Source organism: Meriones unguiculatus, chromosome 6, assembly GCF_030254825.1.
Source record: "Meriones unguiculatus strain TT.TT164.6M chromosome 6, Bangor_MerUng_6.1, whole genome shotgun sequence".
Taxonomy (NCBI): domain Eukaryota; kingdom Metazoa; phylum Chordata; class Mammalia; order Rodentia; family Muridae; genus Meriones; species Meriones unguiculatus.
Genome location: NC_083354.1, coordinates 134,228,042 through 134,246,374, shown reverse-complemented (window position 1 = coordinate 134,246,374; position 18,333 = coordinate 134,228,042). Strand labels below are relative to the sequence as shown.

The 18,333-nt window shown below is 39.8% G+C and overlaps 1 protein-coding gene across 7 annotated transcripts in view; it reads right to left on the bottom strand.

The window, feature by feature from the left end:
* The window catches only part of Fbxl4 (F-box and leucine rich repeat protein 4), a 71,134-nt gene that overhangs the window by 14,770 nt on the left and 38,031 nt on the right, over positions 1-18,333 (bottom strand). For all 7 annotated transcript variants that reach the window (XM_021661629.2, XM_021661627.2, XM_060386063.1 and 4 more), the window contains exon 6: positions 15,100-15,313. In XM_021661629.2, coding sequence (XP_021517304.1) covers positions 15,100-15,313 — 214 coding nt within the window. The remainder of the gene's footprint in view (positions 1-15,099; positions 15,314-18,333) is intronic.

Genomic DNA, 18,333 nt, shown 5'->3' with positions numbered 1-18,333 from the left:
AGCTGCAGGGTGATGGAACTGCCAATAGAGTCACCCCAAATCAGGACTGAGCTGGTGACTTTAATGTCAAAGGATTCTCTTTGCTGACAAAGATAGCAACAACCATTGAGCACCTGTCAGTAGCAGACGCTGACGGAAACATATCCAGCATGCACTTTCTAGTCATGTTCCTGCCATTTAATCCCATCTACCCTCTGCAATGAAAATGTCTGACCACTGAACATCCAAAGGTGTGCCAGAATGCTGTACAGTCAGATAACTAAAATATAATTTCAATCTTGTGTGTGCGCGCACATGCCCATAAAGGGACATGCTGAGGCCAGAGAAGGTCTATTTTCTCCCTCTATCTCTGTTCTCTACCTCATCCCTTTGAGACAGGGTCCGTCTCTGAATGGAAGCTCACCATTTCAGCTAGACTGGCTGTCCAGGAGCTCCTGGGACCTGCCTGCCTTCTCTCTCTGCTGCAGTGCTGGGGTTCCAGGTACATGCAGTCATGCTCCTGGGACCTGCCTGCCTTCTCTCTCTGCTGCAGTGTTGGGGTTCCAGGTACATGCAGTCATGCTTTGTTTTTCACTTGGGCACAGAAGTTTGAGTTTGAGTCCTCATACCTGTACACTGAGTGCCCTTAGCTACTAAGCCATATTGCCAACCCCTAAAAATGTATTTAAGGTGCCAATTCATCTTATAACATGTTTACCAAGAAAAACTGTTAAAAAGAAAGAAAGGAAAAAGACTTTTAAACTTCTCTTTTATTAGAAGAAAACTATTCAAATGTGCACAGCAAACTTTATTTTTAAACACTTAAATTGTTTTGTGACAAATTTAAGCTGTGAGGAAGGAGAGAGAGAGACAGAGAAAGACAGAGAGATAGAGACAGTGGGAGAGTATAGAAGAGAAAGAGGGGGATAGTGGAAGGGGACCCCCAGAAAGAAAGTCAAAGAGAGCAGGGAAGGGGAGAAAAAAATTATTAAATCTTATGTGTATGCAGAAAGTTAAAAGGATCAGTGAGGGAGGAATCAAGGTTTGGCTAAACCCCAGATAATTCTCATGAGGAATATGGTAATGAAATAGCTCCTACACAGTAGAATCACTTAAAGCAAAAATAAAATACTAATTATAAAAGGCATTAGAAAATGCTAGACTTCAGTCTATTACCCTGTTGAATATTTTTAAAAGCCAAGCAAAAGTTTATCTTGGTTTTATACCTTGTTTCTAACATAACATAATACTTGTAAGACAGTCCTTTGTCATTTTTAGAATGTGAACACTAGACAGGCCATGTGGAGACCCTTTAACTGTAAGGGTCTCTGAAGTACTCACCATATTACCTAACTAACAAGGTACAATGATGTCACATTTGTCTTCATTAATGTGCTGTGTCTTTTTAACAAGCGCATACTATCTATACTAATTTTCACTCCCAGTATTTCTTCTCTGACACTGCTACTTTCTTTCTTCTGAAGCTTCTGTGCAAAGAACACTAGACTCTCCCAAATACCAGTATTTTCAGTGGTTTGAAAAATATGTTCACTTATTACCATAGACCCCTACCTCCCAGGCACAGAGCTGACTTCCTCTCTTCAGAGGGACTCACTGTTGCAAACTGTGTGCGGTGGACATGACTGCTAACTGGATAGGGCTCAACAGATAGGTGATCAAATATTACACTCGGTATTTGTAGGAGGCGGTTTTGGACACAAGTAACATTTAAATCAGTGGACTGAACAAAGCAGACCACCTTCCCTAACATGCCATCTATCAGCTTAGGACTTGAACAGAACAAAAGACACTTCACCAAGTGAAGGAGACAGGCAAGGTCTGAAGAAGAGTTCTGCCAGTTCCCAGGGAGGAAGCCTGAAAGGTGATTTTCCAGACTCAGTCAGCTTTGAGAGGCACAGAACCCCAGTTGGCAGCCTGGCTGCAATCTCCCTTGAGGCTTCTTTGGGTTTCTTTAGAACCAAAACTAACACCAGGAACACTCTATATTTCTCAGTCAAAAAACTGTGTGAGATGATAAATGTAGCTTGTTTTGGAATAACTGATATATAATGAGGTAAATAATACAGTGATTGATAGAGTATAACATTTATTAAATAAACAGGATACCCTTTGAGGATTAAAAACAAATAATTTATAGCAGTGCCTAATGTTCAGTGTCTATAAATGAACAAACTCCTCAAACTGTTAATTCAGCAATTTATTCTTTGTATCCAATTTGGAATTTATCTCATTTATTGACCTTAAAATTCCAAAAAGTATCATTTATCTCCTAGACTTCAACCCAGTTCCTTTTTACAAGCACATGTTTTCCTTGTGGTTTATAGTCTGTTATTTCTAGGTTTTGTTGGAGACAGGCTTTTGCCGTGTAGCCCTGGCTCTCCTGGAACTTGCGATGAGGCCTGGATGGCCTGTCTCTGCCTCTTGAGTGCTGGGATTGTGCAGTGTCACTTTCAGCTCTGGCTTGTTTTCATTTACTTCTTCGACACCACTCCCATCCCCTTTTCATTTCTTAGTGTCTCTTGAACAGCTCCTTTGCAGGACCAGGATTTCTTTCTTTTCTTTTTTTTTAATTTTTATTTATTCATTTTACATCCTGGTCGAAGCTCCCTCCCTCCTGTCCTCCTGATCCTACCCTTCTTCCCTGTTTCCCCTATCCTCCCTCCCCTACTCCTCAGAGAAGGAGAGACCCCACCCCAACCCCAGCATATCAATTCACATCAGGACTGAGCTCATACTCTTCCCCTGTGGTCTGGCCAGGTAGCCCTGTTAGGGGCAGTGATAAGAAAAGCAGGCAACAGAGTCCATGTCAGGGTCAGCACATATTCCCCTTACTAGGGCACCCATATGAGGACTGAGCTGCCCACTGGGTACATCTGTGTAAGGGGACTAGATCCAGGCCATGCATGGTTCTTAGCTGGAGCTTCAGTTTCCACAGGACCCCCTGAGCCCTGCAGGGGTAGTTGGCTCTGTTGGTCTTTTTGTGGAGCTCCTGTCCCTTCCGGATCCTTCTATCTTTATGCCCACTCTTCTACAGGACTCCCTGTGCTTTACTCAATGTTTGGTTGTGGGTCTCAGCATTTGTTTCCATCAGGTGCTGGGTGGAGCCACTTCCCCATTTGTACTGATTAGCTGTCTTCTTGCTCTTGTACAGGTTCTGTGCAGGACCCGTACTGTGAGTTCATGAGTGTGAAGTTTCCGTGTGACCTGAAGACGTTTCCCAGCTGTCTTCCATGACCCCTGCCTCTTACAGCCTCTCCACCCTTTGTGCTGGGTGACATGGTAACTTTAGGGAACAAACCTATCAGCACATTTTCCCAAATCATTTAAAAAACAATTCTTTTTATGTCTATGTATTTTCTGTGTATCAGTGTTTACTCGCATATACTTATTTACACTACAAGTGTGCCTGATGCTCCCGGAGGCGTTGGAGCTCCTGAAATTGGCTGCAGAGAGGGTTGTGTACCGTCAAATGCCATGCCCCCTGCAAGAGTGGCAAGTGCTCTTAGCCAGGCATCTCTTCACCCTGCCCAGCTCACTATGAACCAAGAGTCTGACCCAGAAAACATCTTGATGCCTTCTTTGTCTGAATAAACTTCCCCCTTGTGATTCTATTTTTATTGTACAAGATCCTTTTTAAGTTTAAATATATTCTGAGCACATCTTTGCCTCCCCCAAGTCCTTCCAGGCCCCACCCTGTCCCTACCACACAGCTTTAAGTTCTTTCTCAACCCCCAAATTAACCACTCACAAAACAAACAAACAAACAAAAAACAAAATAAAATCTATATAAAAAAATTTGTGGTGCTCACTTTATGTTGGCCAACTACTCCTCAACAGGAGGCCCTGGGTGGGCTGGCGTACCCAGTGTCGCTGTGGTGGAGAGACAAGTGTGCCCAACAGGAGGCCCTGGGTGGGCTGGCATACCCAGTGTCGCTGTGGTGGAGAGACAAGTGTGCCCAACAGGAGGCCCTGGGTGGGCTGGCGTACCCAGTGTCGCTGTGGTGGAGAGACAAATGTGCCTTCCATTCCCTCTGCTCTTTACACTCTTTCACCTTCTCTTCCTACAGGTCCCTGAGCTCTGAACAAGGGGATTTGATGGAGACATCCCATTTGGGGCTGAGTGCCTGAACTAACTTTAAAATATAGAAGATTAGGCCTGAATATGCTTATTTTGGCAAATATTTTATAAAAATTTAACCAGTCTTCACATTAAATTGAAAATTACAAAAGTTATGAATAATAAAGAAAACTATGGGTTTTGTTCTCACCTTAAAAAGGAACCTTCATAGAACAAAAGAAGCTTCATGTTTAAGGACCACATTCATCTTTGCTAAAAGAGATGTGAGATCAAAGGAAGACTGCGATGTAGGAGGTTAAGAATGATGATAAAGAAAGAGATGCTGAGAGGGACTTAACAAGGAGCTAAAGCAAGATAAACCAAAGGCTGGAAGATAGCAGAGAAGTGAGCAAATTCGAATGACCCACTTCCAAGGCTCTCCCCAGCAGGGCTAAGGGGCGAAAAGCCAGCCGAAGTTAACTGGCATTGATGGCGCCAGTTTGCAGACATCCGCATTTCGTAAATACATTTTCTCAGAACAATCATAGTCTTTGGCTATGCGCTCGTATCTAGAATAAAGAACTGCTGCTGATATCAAAGCAAAGAGAAGAAACTAACTCTTGATATAGAAGATATTCAGATTTTGGGAGTCTCAACAGTTTAGGCTAAGAGTTGTCAAGCGACAACTCTCAGGCAAACTGCACCTTGCTCCCTGATTTTGTAAACAAAGTCATCAGGAATCGTTATTTCACTTCAGCAAAGCAGTCAACTGCCTGTGGTGCAGAACACATGACCTACAGGGGCTAAAACTGTGGTTCTCGACTTGTGGATCCCAAGCCGCTGTGGGGTGCGCTCAAATGATCATTTCACAGGGGCCACCTAAGACCACCAAAAAGTACAGATATTTACATTATGGTTCATAGCAGTAGAAAAATTAGTCATAAAGCAGCAACAAAAATAATTTTATGGTTGGAGGTCACCACTACACAAAGAAATATGAAGGTTGAGAACCACTAATCTAAAATATTTACTCCCTAGAAAAAATTCTACAATAGTAAGCCCTTGCAACATTTTTATACATCTACAACACAGCAACAGTTAGATCAAACTACATGAAGGGTACTCATAAAAGAGGACATTCAACAGTCAAGTGTGAAAAGCTTTATAAAATTCCTCTTAAGGCTCTAAATACCCTTGCGGACTCTAGCTGCACAAATTCTACTAGTTGCTTCTGCAAAACTTACTTAACAGATGCATATATAGCTTAAAAGAATTTAAATAGTAGATTTAAGAATGAAAGGCACCATGTTTACTTTTAAATACGTTTATAATTTCCAAGCCGTAGTCAAATTTTTGTGAGAAGGAATATGTTAAGAAGTGATTGGAACCATTTTTTTTCTGCAAATGATCAAACTATACTCAGTGATAGTGATGTAATTTAGTAGAATATATGTTCAGAACAGAAAAAAAAAATCTTTTAGAACTACCTAAGCTGTTTTTTGAAGTTCTGGTGTGTTGTGCTTTAACTTTCGTTTGATGATAGAAATTAAAACTCTTTTCCTTAGACAATGCAGCCAGTCCTGATTAGACCTGCTAGGCTAGGGTCAGATGGAAGGGGAGGAGGACCTCCCCTATCAGTGGACTTGGGGAGGGGCATTGGAAGGGATGAAGGAGGGTGGGATTGGGAGAGGATGAGGGAGGGAGCTACAGCTGGGATTAAAAAAAAATGAATAAATTGTAATAAAAAAACAAATTTTAAAATGTAGTGTAAAAGGTTGTGTGTAAACAGAGAGAAAAGCAAAAAGCAATCAGACAAACAAACAAACACAAACATAAAGCACAGCATACTTGCTCAAAGAACCAAAGTAGCTCACTGGGAAACTGAGGAATCAAGCCAAAACACCATCTTCCAGTTACCACAACAGTGTGAAGGCCGAGTTCACGGCTGCCCTACTCTTTGTCTCTTGGGCAGTTTTGCTAACAGTGTTCTCAGTGAGGCTCCCAATAGTTAGATGGTGTCATAGCTACTTACAATCAGACAACTTCCAGGAGCATGTTGATGGCTCAAAGAACAGACAATATATGGAAAATTTCGGTATATGAACTCTCATGTGGTTACAGAAAATTATTACTCATGCCTTTCTGTTACAAGGAAATTTATTAACAGGTAAAAGAAGGCATGAGTTCAAACCTTCACTGACAAGTTTTTAAAGAAATGCCACCTATAAGCTTCATCACTTCTCATATTCTAGACTTCTAAAGTGCTAAGCACAAACACTTAAAATGATGACATTTCTACTTCCACAACATTCAGAAATGATGGCTTAGAATACCATCACATCTCACAATTGATGACCTGAGTCCATTTTGTTTCTTTTTGTATGGTAATACAGGCTTATAACTGTTATAACTAGTTGGCATCCCCTTTTTAACTTGGTGTTAAAAATTGTTACTTATCTATATTAAAAAAATGAAACCCCAAATTATACACTCAATATTGGAAGATGAGATTAAAATCAGTATTCTCTACTGATTCCTAGAAAGCATATTGATAAAGGTGTGCTTAACCAATTCACATGTTACAGATAGAGACTGCCTAAAATAAGCACTAATGAAACTCTGTGACCACAGACAAGTGTCATCTCTCTGATCTTAATATATTACAAGCACTTAGGGCAAAATATCCAAGTAACAAATTTTGATTTTATAGAAGTATATTCACCAAATAAAAATTCATAAACTTACATGCAGATCTCTTTGAAGGAATCCTATGATCACAGTCACTCAGTTTAAAATACACACATACATGTGAAGTTCTCTGAACTTTTTTATCTTTGAATACCAAACTCAGTAAGTTTGAAGAAGGGATAAATATTTAAATTTATTTGACAGATTTCTTATAAAGCTATCTACTACAAATTCTCTTTATAGACTTCAAATATGTAACATAATCATAACCTGAACATTTTGTATTTTACAAAGTAAATTTTAAGATCAATAAATATTGTAGTGGAAAAGTTAGACTTCTGTCTAAAAGGGTTAAAGCTCATAAATGATTTAAATAAAGCTACCAAGCCTTTGATGGGGAAAACAAATGTTCTCTAAACCTAACTACAAACACACACAGCTACTCCAAATCAGACACTCATAATTTTAGATTTAAAGTACCAATTTCAGTACAAAGTTCAGATGGTTGGCACGATCCGATAACCTGTACATAATAAACAAACTCCACGACTACACACTTACACATCTGACTTGCTTAACTCTCTCCAATCAGAGCTTATCCACCACAGCAGATCTTGTCCACCATAAAAACTGAAGTCATCTTTCCTCATAGATAAGTAAATGAATCAATTTCTTTTACAACTCACATGAGTGAAAAGAGTTGCAGTTAAAAAAAAAAAGACGTGCTTTTTACACAATGGTTGGATTTGTCAATAGCCTTATTAAAAATGTAAGTCACTTTTCTATCAAAGGACAAGGGGTCAGGGTATCACAGAAGCTTAAAAGAGGAACCCGAAACATGTTATATGACTTTATCCATCTAAAGCAGTGGTTCTCAAGGTTCCTAATGCTGCAGCCCTTTAATTCCTCAGGTTGTGGTGACCCCAACCACAGAATTACTTCCTTGCTACTTCATAACTGTAATTTTGCTACTGCTATGAACAGTATGTAAATATCTGATATGTTGGCATGAGACCCCTGTGAGAGGGTCGCATCAATCCTGAAAAGTTGTGAAAACCCACAAGTTCAGAACCACTGATCTAAATGACACCCAGCTAAGATACTCTGAAAACTACTCTGAAAGCATTTCTTTCCTCTTTGTTAAGATGTCATGGAGAGGACCTAGATCCCTTGCTCAGATGTAGCCAATAGGCAGCTCAGTCTCCATGTGGGTTGGCTAGTAAGGGGAACAGGGGCTCTCTCTGATATGGACTTGGTTGCCTGCTCTTTGATCACTTGCCCCTGGTGCGGCAGCCTTGCCAGGCCACAGAGGAAGAAGATGTAGGCAGTCCTGATGAGACCTGATAGGCTGGGGTCAGATGGAAGGGGAGGAGGACCTCCATTTCTGTGGTCTAAGGGAAGGAGATGGGGGTGGGAGGGTGAAGAGGACTGGGAGGAGATAGGGAGGTTGCTATGATCGGCACATACAGCGAATAAATCATACAAGAAATAAATTAAATTAAATTAAAGAAAAACAGTCACAGAACAGTATTGTGAACCTAGCCAACTACCTGTGGCTGGTAGGGTCTTCTCTCGAGAAGAACATACTAGTGCCATTTTCTTAAGTCAGTGTAATTTCTAGCTGCATTTTAAATACTTATACTTATAACCACAAATAAGAGTGTCTTTCATCCTTCATCAAGGAAGCTTCTTTTGCAGTAATGGAGACTATTACAAAAATCAACAACTGGTCAAAACACAGAGAACTACTGACCCTGGGTTGCCCAACCCCAACTGATATAGCCACAACACAACTCCTACACCTAAGGCTCAGTGAGCATCATGGAAGAGGGGACAGAAAGCTTGTAGAGCCAGAGAATCATGATGTCTGCTGTGACATACCATCTTCAGTATATGACAGAAAAGCTTCACCCATGGAATTTCAACAATACGGCCACCTAAGTAAAACCTACTTTGACACCACTGACATGCCAACCAGGGTTGGGGAGAATTTGACAAGACCCAAAACTTAGATGAAGAGATAGACAATTAATGAGTTCTGAGTGACAGACAATATGCCACAAAAACTAGCTTATGAAAGCAGCCAGGGTAACCATAAAAAGGGGAATGGAAAAAGGAAATGTGGTGTATATGTACAATGTAGTATTATTTACCCATAAAAAAGTGAAATTAAGTAACTTGCAGGTAAATAGATGAGACCAGAAATCATGATTATAATGAGATACACTCAGAAAGATCTGTTCTCTCATATTCATAATTTAGATTTTGAACAATACACATTAAAACAGAAGATGAACTATGAGAGAGGACCAGCAGAGGGGGAAAAGACAAGAGTAGATAATGGAGCAATGTTTTGTTTTTTTTTAATCAAAGACCATAACATACATGTATGAAAATGTCACAGTCCAGTGTTTTATACAACCAATATGCACCAATAAAAACGACACCAACCTACTCATGCTGATGTCTTAAGAACTTTAATTCACATGCGTCTCAGTGTCCTTCCACCCTCGCCACACAAGTCTCTTCACTTGTTTGTCCTTAAGAAATACCAGTGAGAGAACGGGCACGTTAACTTCTTTTCCTGATACTGTGGTAAAAGCAACAGAAGGGAGAACGGGTTTGTTCAGACTCAAAGGACAAGGTTGTAGTCTATCACGGTAGGTGTTCTGGTTCAGGTTTCTTACTGTGACACAAGCTGGAGTCATCTGGGAAGAGGGACTTGCAGTCGAGAAAATGCGCCTGCTAGACTGGCCTGTGGACAAGTTTGTGAGGCGTTTTCTTCATTAATGATTGATGTGGAAGGGCCCAGACCATGTGGGTCCTGAGCTGTATAAGAAAGCAGGCTTAGCAGCCATGAGGAACAAGCCAGGAAGCAGAGTTCTGCCTTGGTTTCTGCTGTATTCTTGCTTTCAGGTCCCTGCACTGCTTGAATTCAAGTCTCACTTCCCTTGGTGATGGACTGTTAGGCAACAGACTGGAAGTATAAGCTGAAATAAACTTCTTTTCCCCAAGTTGCTTTTGGCCATTGTGTTTTATCACAGCAACGGGAACCCTAAGGCAGCAGGTAAGTCAAGGCAGCAGGAACCAGAAACACCTAGTCATAAAAAGAAAAAAAAAAAGCACATCCAGGAAGCAGAGAATCATCCAGGAAGCTGCTGCTGCGGCTCAGTTCTTTTTCTCCACATATTTAACTCCAGCACTCAGCCAGGATCTTCCCATCTCAATTAACACCAAGCCCTGTCCAGAGTCCCAGCTCCGGACGAACCTCGACTCGGGCACGGTGACAAGTAACCACCACAGTGGGCTCTCAGCCACCTCAACTAGCGCCCTTCCCAGCCACACCTGAAAGGTTCTCCTGCCCGGCTTCTGCTCCCTGTCCCGACTGTGGCCAAGGAGTCTGGATAAGCTCCTTTTTCCCTGCAGTGACTAAGCAGGCCCTGTGATCCTGACCACAACCACCTGCTCACGTAAGTAACACAAAACTAACGCTACTAACAACTCCAGTGCTCCCTTCAAAACCGCCACACGGTTATGAGGACGACAAGAATGGTTGTCAGCTCTCTTCCCATAGTCATTATCAAGTTGACCAAGGGTCTTACTCATCACACAAACCAGTCACTTGGGAACAGGTAACCGCAATCAAGGAATTGCTCCTAACAGACTGGCCGGTGGGCAAGTCTCAGGGATACTTTCTTGACTGAAGAATGATGCGGAAGGACCCAGCCCAGTATGTGGGCTGTGTAAGAAAGCAACCTGAGTGAGTGGAGGTAACAAGCCAGTAAAAACTGTCCTCCATGGGTTCTGTGACAGTTCCTGCTTCCAGGTCCCGGGTTCAGTGCCTGCCTTGACCTCTCTCACAGACGGACTGTAAATGGGATATGCATGCCAAATAAACCCTTTCCTACCTAGGTTGCTTTTGGTCCTGGTGTTTTATGACAGCAACAGAGAGCAAATCGGAAGTGGGACTAAGATTTGAATTCTCAAACCCCACCCTAGTGACTTGCTTCCTCCACAAGGCTATTCCAGCTACACCTCCCCCAGAGCATGCTACCAATGGGGTCAAATGCTCAAATAATAGAACTTCAGGGTCTGTTTCCTCATTTAGACTGTTACAAGAATGTTACAGTTAACAAGTTAAGCTTGATCGTTTTAAACACAGTAATTACTAATATCCCTCTGCCTCATACTGACTAGCTAAATGAGCCTATCTGAAATAGACAACATTTTAGATGACAGCTAATGTCAGCCTGCATTTGTCAACAGAGGCACCCAAAAATTTCTTTCCACTAATTTCAACTCTTGAATTTAGCCATCAGCATTGGTTCTACTAAGTGAGAGGCCATTCCCTTACTTGGATGCATAGTCTGTGGCTGTTTATTAGTTATACTGTACCTGCCAGGACACAATATATTTTAAATCAGGTAAAAAGAAAAAAGGAATAAGGAGACCATCATATCTATATGTCAGAAAGCAAACTTATGGCACCAAATCAAATCATACTGCTTTTGAAAGACAATCCATATATCTCTAGTGAAAAAATATCAGGGCACTTTCACCAATAGGCTTCAAAATGAGGTTTTATTTTGCAGATTAAAGTGGCACATGAAAAAGAAAATAGGCATGCTGTTCTCCAACAGAAGTGAAGATCAACTACTTTCACTGCATGCTAGCTCATCAAGATGTAGGCAAAGGTGCCCTCGAAACTGTTGACACAGCCTACTATGCCGGTAAACAGCTGCTGAACTATACTTGTGGATTACTGACACAGACTAGTCCCCCACAAAACCTATAATCAGTTTTTTCAATTCTTCAGATTCTTTCAATTTATGCTCTATCATTCTTGAAGTGAGGCAATCAAAACTGGATGCAGGTGTTCCATTTATAAGTCCAACTTTTAAAAAACACTCTTGGTTTTCTTGCCTGCTGCTAAGCAACAGGATGGCATCCTTACTGAGATATCTGCCATTCCATTCTCATTTCCCACTCTAGATATTAAAAAAAAAAAAAAAAAAAAAAACGGTAAACAGGCTCAAACTGTTGCCGGTCACCGAGACTGCTCGAGGTAAAGCACAGGACTCATCTGCAGGACCAACGCACAGATCAAAACAGGAGGAAGCGGGAAAGAGACTTCACTGTATTCAGCAGACGCAGCCCAGCTTTTACAGTAACTGCTCTAAGATGCTACGTACTTGCACAAATTTAACTACATCACCATGGCTAGGACCTGGGTTCAAACCTGAATGTAAATATTGTTCAGGGCCGTATCTTCTGAAACTTCAATTTCAACATCTATAAATTGGACACACTGCCTACTCTCACTGGAACGGAAAGAGAGTTAAATATCAATACGGATTATCAAAGCAAACAGAGGATATCACAAAATTATCAAAAACTTTAGAGCTAAGCCACATCCCCAAATCCCTCTAAGTCTGTGTTATACACACAGATTTAAGTTTTACAAAATTACACAAACATACTATACTTGTTAGTATGAATTATATAGAACATAAAATGTAACTTTATATCATAATTTGACCTCTAGCATCAATACTCTCTAACAGAGTCAATATTCTACGATACTGATTTTTGTTTTCTGTTTTTTGGTTTTTTACTTTGTAGAGTGGCGGCTGAGGTAGCTTAGCGGTGTGTATCTGTAATCCTAGTTACTCAGAAGATGGGGACAAAAAGCCTGCTAAAGTGCAGGTGTCCAGGGACAGCCTGGCATCAGAGTGAGAATGTTACCTTAAGCAATTAAGTAAATGTAATTTATGGCCCTTTTAAAATAAAACAACCTCTCCCAGAAAGCTCAATTTATTCTTTTTTTTTCCTCATATACGTCTTCAGGGTAATGAGGTTAATTTGAAATCAAAGCCAAACCACGGTTCTATTCTGATCACTATTAAAAAGCTACACAAGCTTAGATGGTCTCAAGTCACATGTGTTCAAGTTACTTCAAATGGAAGAAAGTTTCATAAATACTTTAGTAACCCTGCTACAACCCAAGCCTGGCTAAGAAGGAAACGGTCACAACCAACCTCACTAAGATAACAGACGAGACAAACAACTACAAGCATAAGACTTCCTGTGGTATTTACTGTGAATCGAGCTCTGCAGTTAGCTACTTACATGCACTAAATAACTTAACCCTTACAGCCTTTCAAGATGGTGTATGTCTCTAATTTATAAAAGGGAAGTAAAGGGAGAAAATAACTTAAAGGCACACAATTAGGAGGTAATCATCAGCATCCACACCCATGCAATATGCTTCCAAAATACTAGAAAACCAATCTAGGTATGTTCAACTTTAAAACACGTAGGTGGTAGGGAGTACAGCTCTGTGGGAGAGGGTGTGTTTTGCATTCTGGGTTCAAGTCTAAGCTCCCAAACTTCAACAACAAACCACAAAGGAATTACCTAGCAATATAAGAGCTGTGTTAACTGAGGCCCAAAGTTTTAATATATATTTTATATAATATTATGAATTAAACAAGCCACTTATTATAAACTAATGCTAAAACATATAAAAACAATAAGCTGTATGAGATGTCTGTTTAGTTCCCAAGTTCCAAGCACCTGGAACATAATAGGTGGTCAAATATTTGGTGTATGACTTACAAAAAGAAATATTAGAGACTTTCCACTGCATTAGAAACAAACACTGACAAATCTGTTAAAACTCTGATTCTACATCATTTACAGATTACAAATGTACCTTATAAGTAATAGTTCAAATACTAGAAAAAAATGTATTAATTTCCAGATTATGTAGCTGTAAGGTAAGAAAATCCAAAAGATGTAAATAAAATAGCACCTGAAAGTGTAACATGCAACATATAAATGGAGTCCGAATTACTTGGGATCTGAGTGATGAGACACTTAACATGCCTGTAGATATACGAGAAGATGTACATAAGCAGACGGGAGCTTTATCAGAGTGCCAAGTAGAACGCAATAACTTCTAAGTAAAACTCCCAATGAAAGAGGAACAATCAGGTAGAATAAGTATATAGTTCACCAAAAAGTATTTTAATACAATAGTAAGGAAAGCCTTTCTCTTCCCAGTGGAACATTAGACTACAGAACCGTTATGATAATGTCACTACAACCTTTATTTGTTGCTTATATTGCTCTAGGAACTGCCTAAATAGATTACATATAATTTAGTCCTCATAATGACCCATTGAGATCCGTATTTTCATCTTAAAGAGAAAAACTGAAATATTAAAATGCTGAATACCTTGGACCAAGTAACATTCAAGACACATAAAGGTACATTATAGTGGGAAAGTCACTGGCATACCACTTTAAGAAACGTAACTGAGTTCTTTTATTCATTGATTTAGTAAATATTTACTTATGTCAAATCCTGACCAAATTCTATTCTAGAACTTGGAAACAATGCAATGAAAAAGAAGGGTATTATCCACCACTTTATATAAAATTACATATCCTAATATAAAGAAAATGAATACAAAAAGGAAAATAATGATCATATTAAAGCATTGTAGGGATGCTAAAACAGGTAATATAAGAGATGCAAATCAGAAAAGCAGCTTCATTTTCATCAGTATTCAAGAAGCCCTCTTTAAAACATTAAAATGAGCTAGAACTGTTAATTATCAAGAAATGTAATGGGCTGGGAAAACAGTGCAGATAAGGAGACGGACAAAGCCCTAAGCTGAGATTAAGTAAGAATGCTGAAAGAATCAGAAGCTTCCATGCCAGGGAGAGGAAGAACAAGTAAGCAGAAGTTGCTGTTTATTCTTTACATTTGTTCTTTAATACAGTATCCCCTTCCCAAGCCGATGGTAGCATGCAAGTGAAAACTATCTACAGAAGACTATTATTAGTCAGACATTTTATAAAACTGGACATAGAAAAATAAAATCGTAATCATTTAGAGAATGGTGAGTAGATTATAACACACAGTATACAGTTAATGAAGAGTCACGTACTGACACATACTGACCTGGAGAGATGTCCTACAAATGTATGTGAAGAAAGTAAGCACATATATGGCAGATTCTGTTTTACTAACATGAGACCTGGGGACTATGGTACTATTAATTTCACCTCTATGCCTACTTCTAATACTGGTACTTTGCTTCTTCCCACTCCAAGCAAAAGTTCTCTGCCTGCCACCTGCCTGCCCCTTTCTCTAAACCATCCTCTGCCAGCACCTGGCTCACACCTCCACCCCTACTCATTTCTTTCCCATGGACCATGAACAGCATGTTAGTAACACATAAACGTCTGCCGCTTCACCGTGATACATTTTAACTCTGAAGTGACTAGCACGGCTCTAATGATTTCAGAGTATTCAGATATCATAACAAATGAGTTATTCTTACCTCTACTTTTGTCCGATAGAGAATGAGACGTTTAAGGCCGCATAACTTGGCAATATGGCCAAAAGCCTGAGGTGGCAGCTTATCACAAGATGAGAGATTTAAGTCTTGTAGATTTGGGCACATTTCAGAAATAACCTCCAAGCAAGTTTCATTAAGAAAGTGGCTGCAAGATAACTCAAGGCGTACTAATTCAGATCCACACACTTTTAGAAACCTGTGGAAACAATATTCCATAGAAATTGTATAAAATAAAATGGTATGTTTGCAAAATCTTTGAAATTATATCACCTTTTAACAGACACACCAAGGAGAATAAATTTGGACTAAAGAAAATACATAACTTGATCCACTTAAGTTCTTACTGCATGCTGAAGGGTTCATGACTAACTATAAAACAAGCTGAGAAGAAAAATGAATTCACATGGATTCACATGGTACAAAATCAGCTAACATTAAGAGGAAATTAAGAAGGCAGAGGAGATAGCTCTGCTTATGTGTAATCCTTATCTGAGTTGTAAAATCAAAACCACAAAACCCTGGACTCCCAGAATATACCACTCTCTAAACAATGCCCATTCAGAAAGCGGCAATATATTTTGAATACAGCATACAAAATGAGAGGTTTAATTAAATGACCCTGAAACAAGTCAGACTGGCTTCTTACTTCAGAACATATCTAGGTTGGTTGTGCTGTGTTGTGACGTGACATGATGTTATGTTATAACTGTTCTGTTGTGTTATATTCTCTGGGGCTTTTGCCATTTAGTAACTGGACTGCTTGATGACAGAATGAATATAAAATATCCAATTGCATGGCAAGACCATGGCCAATAGGGGCTAATCCTCATTTGGCTGGGAAACTTCAGATAAAGTGATATTCAAGAGCTATGTCATCTGTTGCTGGATAATGTGAAATCAGCTAAAAAGCATGCATAAACAAGAAGCCATTCCAAAATTGTCTGGAGGCAGTGTGGTGACCTTTATCCAGCACAAAAAAATGTTGACTTCCATCCATATAGATTCTGATCATATAAAGCTCAGTATAAAGGACACCCAAATGGGTTTCCACACAGATATGGGGATACCCCTCTTGTGGAATATGAACCTGGGAGGGTTCAGAGAAGTTCTCAGGCACATTAAGTGATGCTGGTCATCCAGGAGAAGCCTGAGCATGTAAGTTAGTGCTTGATCTAAATATTTTAATGGAAATCAGGCAGGAGAATTTGAAAGGCTTTGAGCCAAAGCCTGTAACTTGTCACATCCTTTGCCTTGAGAGTACTTGACTTACAAACCCCTCAAAGAAGTAAGGCAACACTCATCTTGAAAGGGATATTGTAATCAGTGACTACCTTTCTACCATGTTTCCAAGACCAGCCAAAGGCTATATGTCTGTGCTGCTAAATCTCTAGCAAGAGAATGCTACTTAGCTTAATTTGTTGTTTGGTTTTGGGGTTGAATTTTGTTTGGTATTGTTTTTTTTTTTTAATTTTCTTTAGTTTGAAGTTTGTTATTTCATTTGATGTTGTTATTGACTTGCTAGTTTGCTAAGGTTATACCCTTTATATAATGTCTGTCCCTCTTAATCCCTTATTGTGTAAAATGATTGTGTTTTTAGAAATAAAAATTAATCTTCAACTGTTAAAAAAAATATCCAATTGCAGTTTTCCATAAATAAGTAGAAATAAGAAAAGAAAAAATAGAAAATGCTTCAGCAGAATAGAAATCACATTATTTATCTGGTTCATAATAATTAGGGTTCAACTGTTTGTTCATAGCTGTCATAGAATATAATCTGAGAGTCAGCATGATATGAAAGTATGTAATTTTATGACACTTTCTCCACGAGTAAACTCTACCCTCATAGGATGCACCAGATATCCCTGTACTTATCCTTCGGTGCCACACATCATTAGCACTCTTAACTTCCATCATAACTTTTTTCCTAGGTCATCTAAGAACCCACCAAATGCATATTGAAAATAAAATTAAACTAAGTAAGATAACACAAAATTTAAAAGGACATGGGGCTAGACCACAACATGGATTGTTTTTCTTTTCTTTTGACCTGTTCTTCTCTCTCTCTCTCTCCCTCTCTCTCTCTTTCTCTCTCTCTCCCTCTCCCCCACCCCCCTCTTGGATTTCTTTTTGAGACAGGGTTATCCTGGAACTCACTCTGTAGACCAGGCAGGCCTCAAACTCAGAGATCCACCTGCCTCTGCTTCCCCAAGTGCTGGGATTATAGTCATGCACTACTGCTGTGAAGAGATACCATGACCACAGAAACTCATAAAGGAAAATATTTAGTTGGGGCTGGCTTACAGCTTCAGAGGTTTAGTCAAGTCCCTTTTTGTCATGGCGAGAAGCATGGTGGCACGCAAGCAGACATGATGCTGAAAAAGATAGCTAAACCTTCTACATCTGAATCAGTAGGTAACGGGAAGACAGCAAGTCACTGGGCTTGGCTCTGGCTTCTGAAACCCCAAAGCCCACTTCCCAGTGACACACTTCCTCCAACAAGGCCACACCTCCTAATCTCTGTCATTAGGTTAGTGCCACTCCCTAATAACCAAGGATTCAAATGTATGAGCCTATGGAGGGCATTTTTATTCAAACCACAACACCTGTGTCTCAGGATTTTCTCTGCTACCAAAGACAGACTTGAACAGTACTTAACATATTGCTTCACGATTCTGAACACTAAATAGTACATGAAAACATTTTGGAAAGATCAAAGCACCCTAAAAACAGTAAAAATCTAAGTTAAACCTTGGCTAGCAAAGTTTCAATTTTTGGAACTGTTGTGTGTGTAGTCAGAAGGCTACTTTGCGGTGTCATCTCTGTCTATCTTTTTTGCTTGTTCTAGGGATACACCTCAAGTTATCAGGCGAGTGCAGCAAGAGCTTCTATCCAACTAAGCCATCACGCCAGTCTGCTCCTCACTGTTAAACAACAAAATCTGGCTGCTCCCGATTTACTTTAAATACTAAAAAAGTCCTACTAGCCCACACACTTACACGTGAAATACCCATCACTTGCAGATAATCTGTAATCGTTTTCAGCTTTTCCTATTCACTCTTTCTTTTTAAACTCTAAAACAGCCTACCTGATTAGTTGTGTTATTTTACAGCTCATTCCTTAACACTCTGATGCTCCTCCTATGACTCCCTGACCTGGATCTCCAACAGTTCTATTTCCTCTGCTAATTATTTATCTAAACTGCAGTCTTCACCCAGT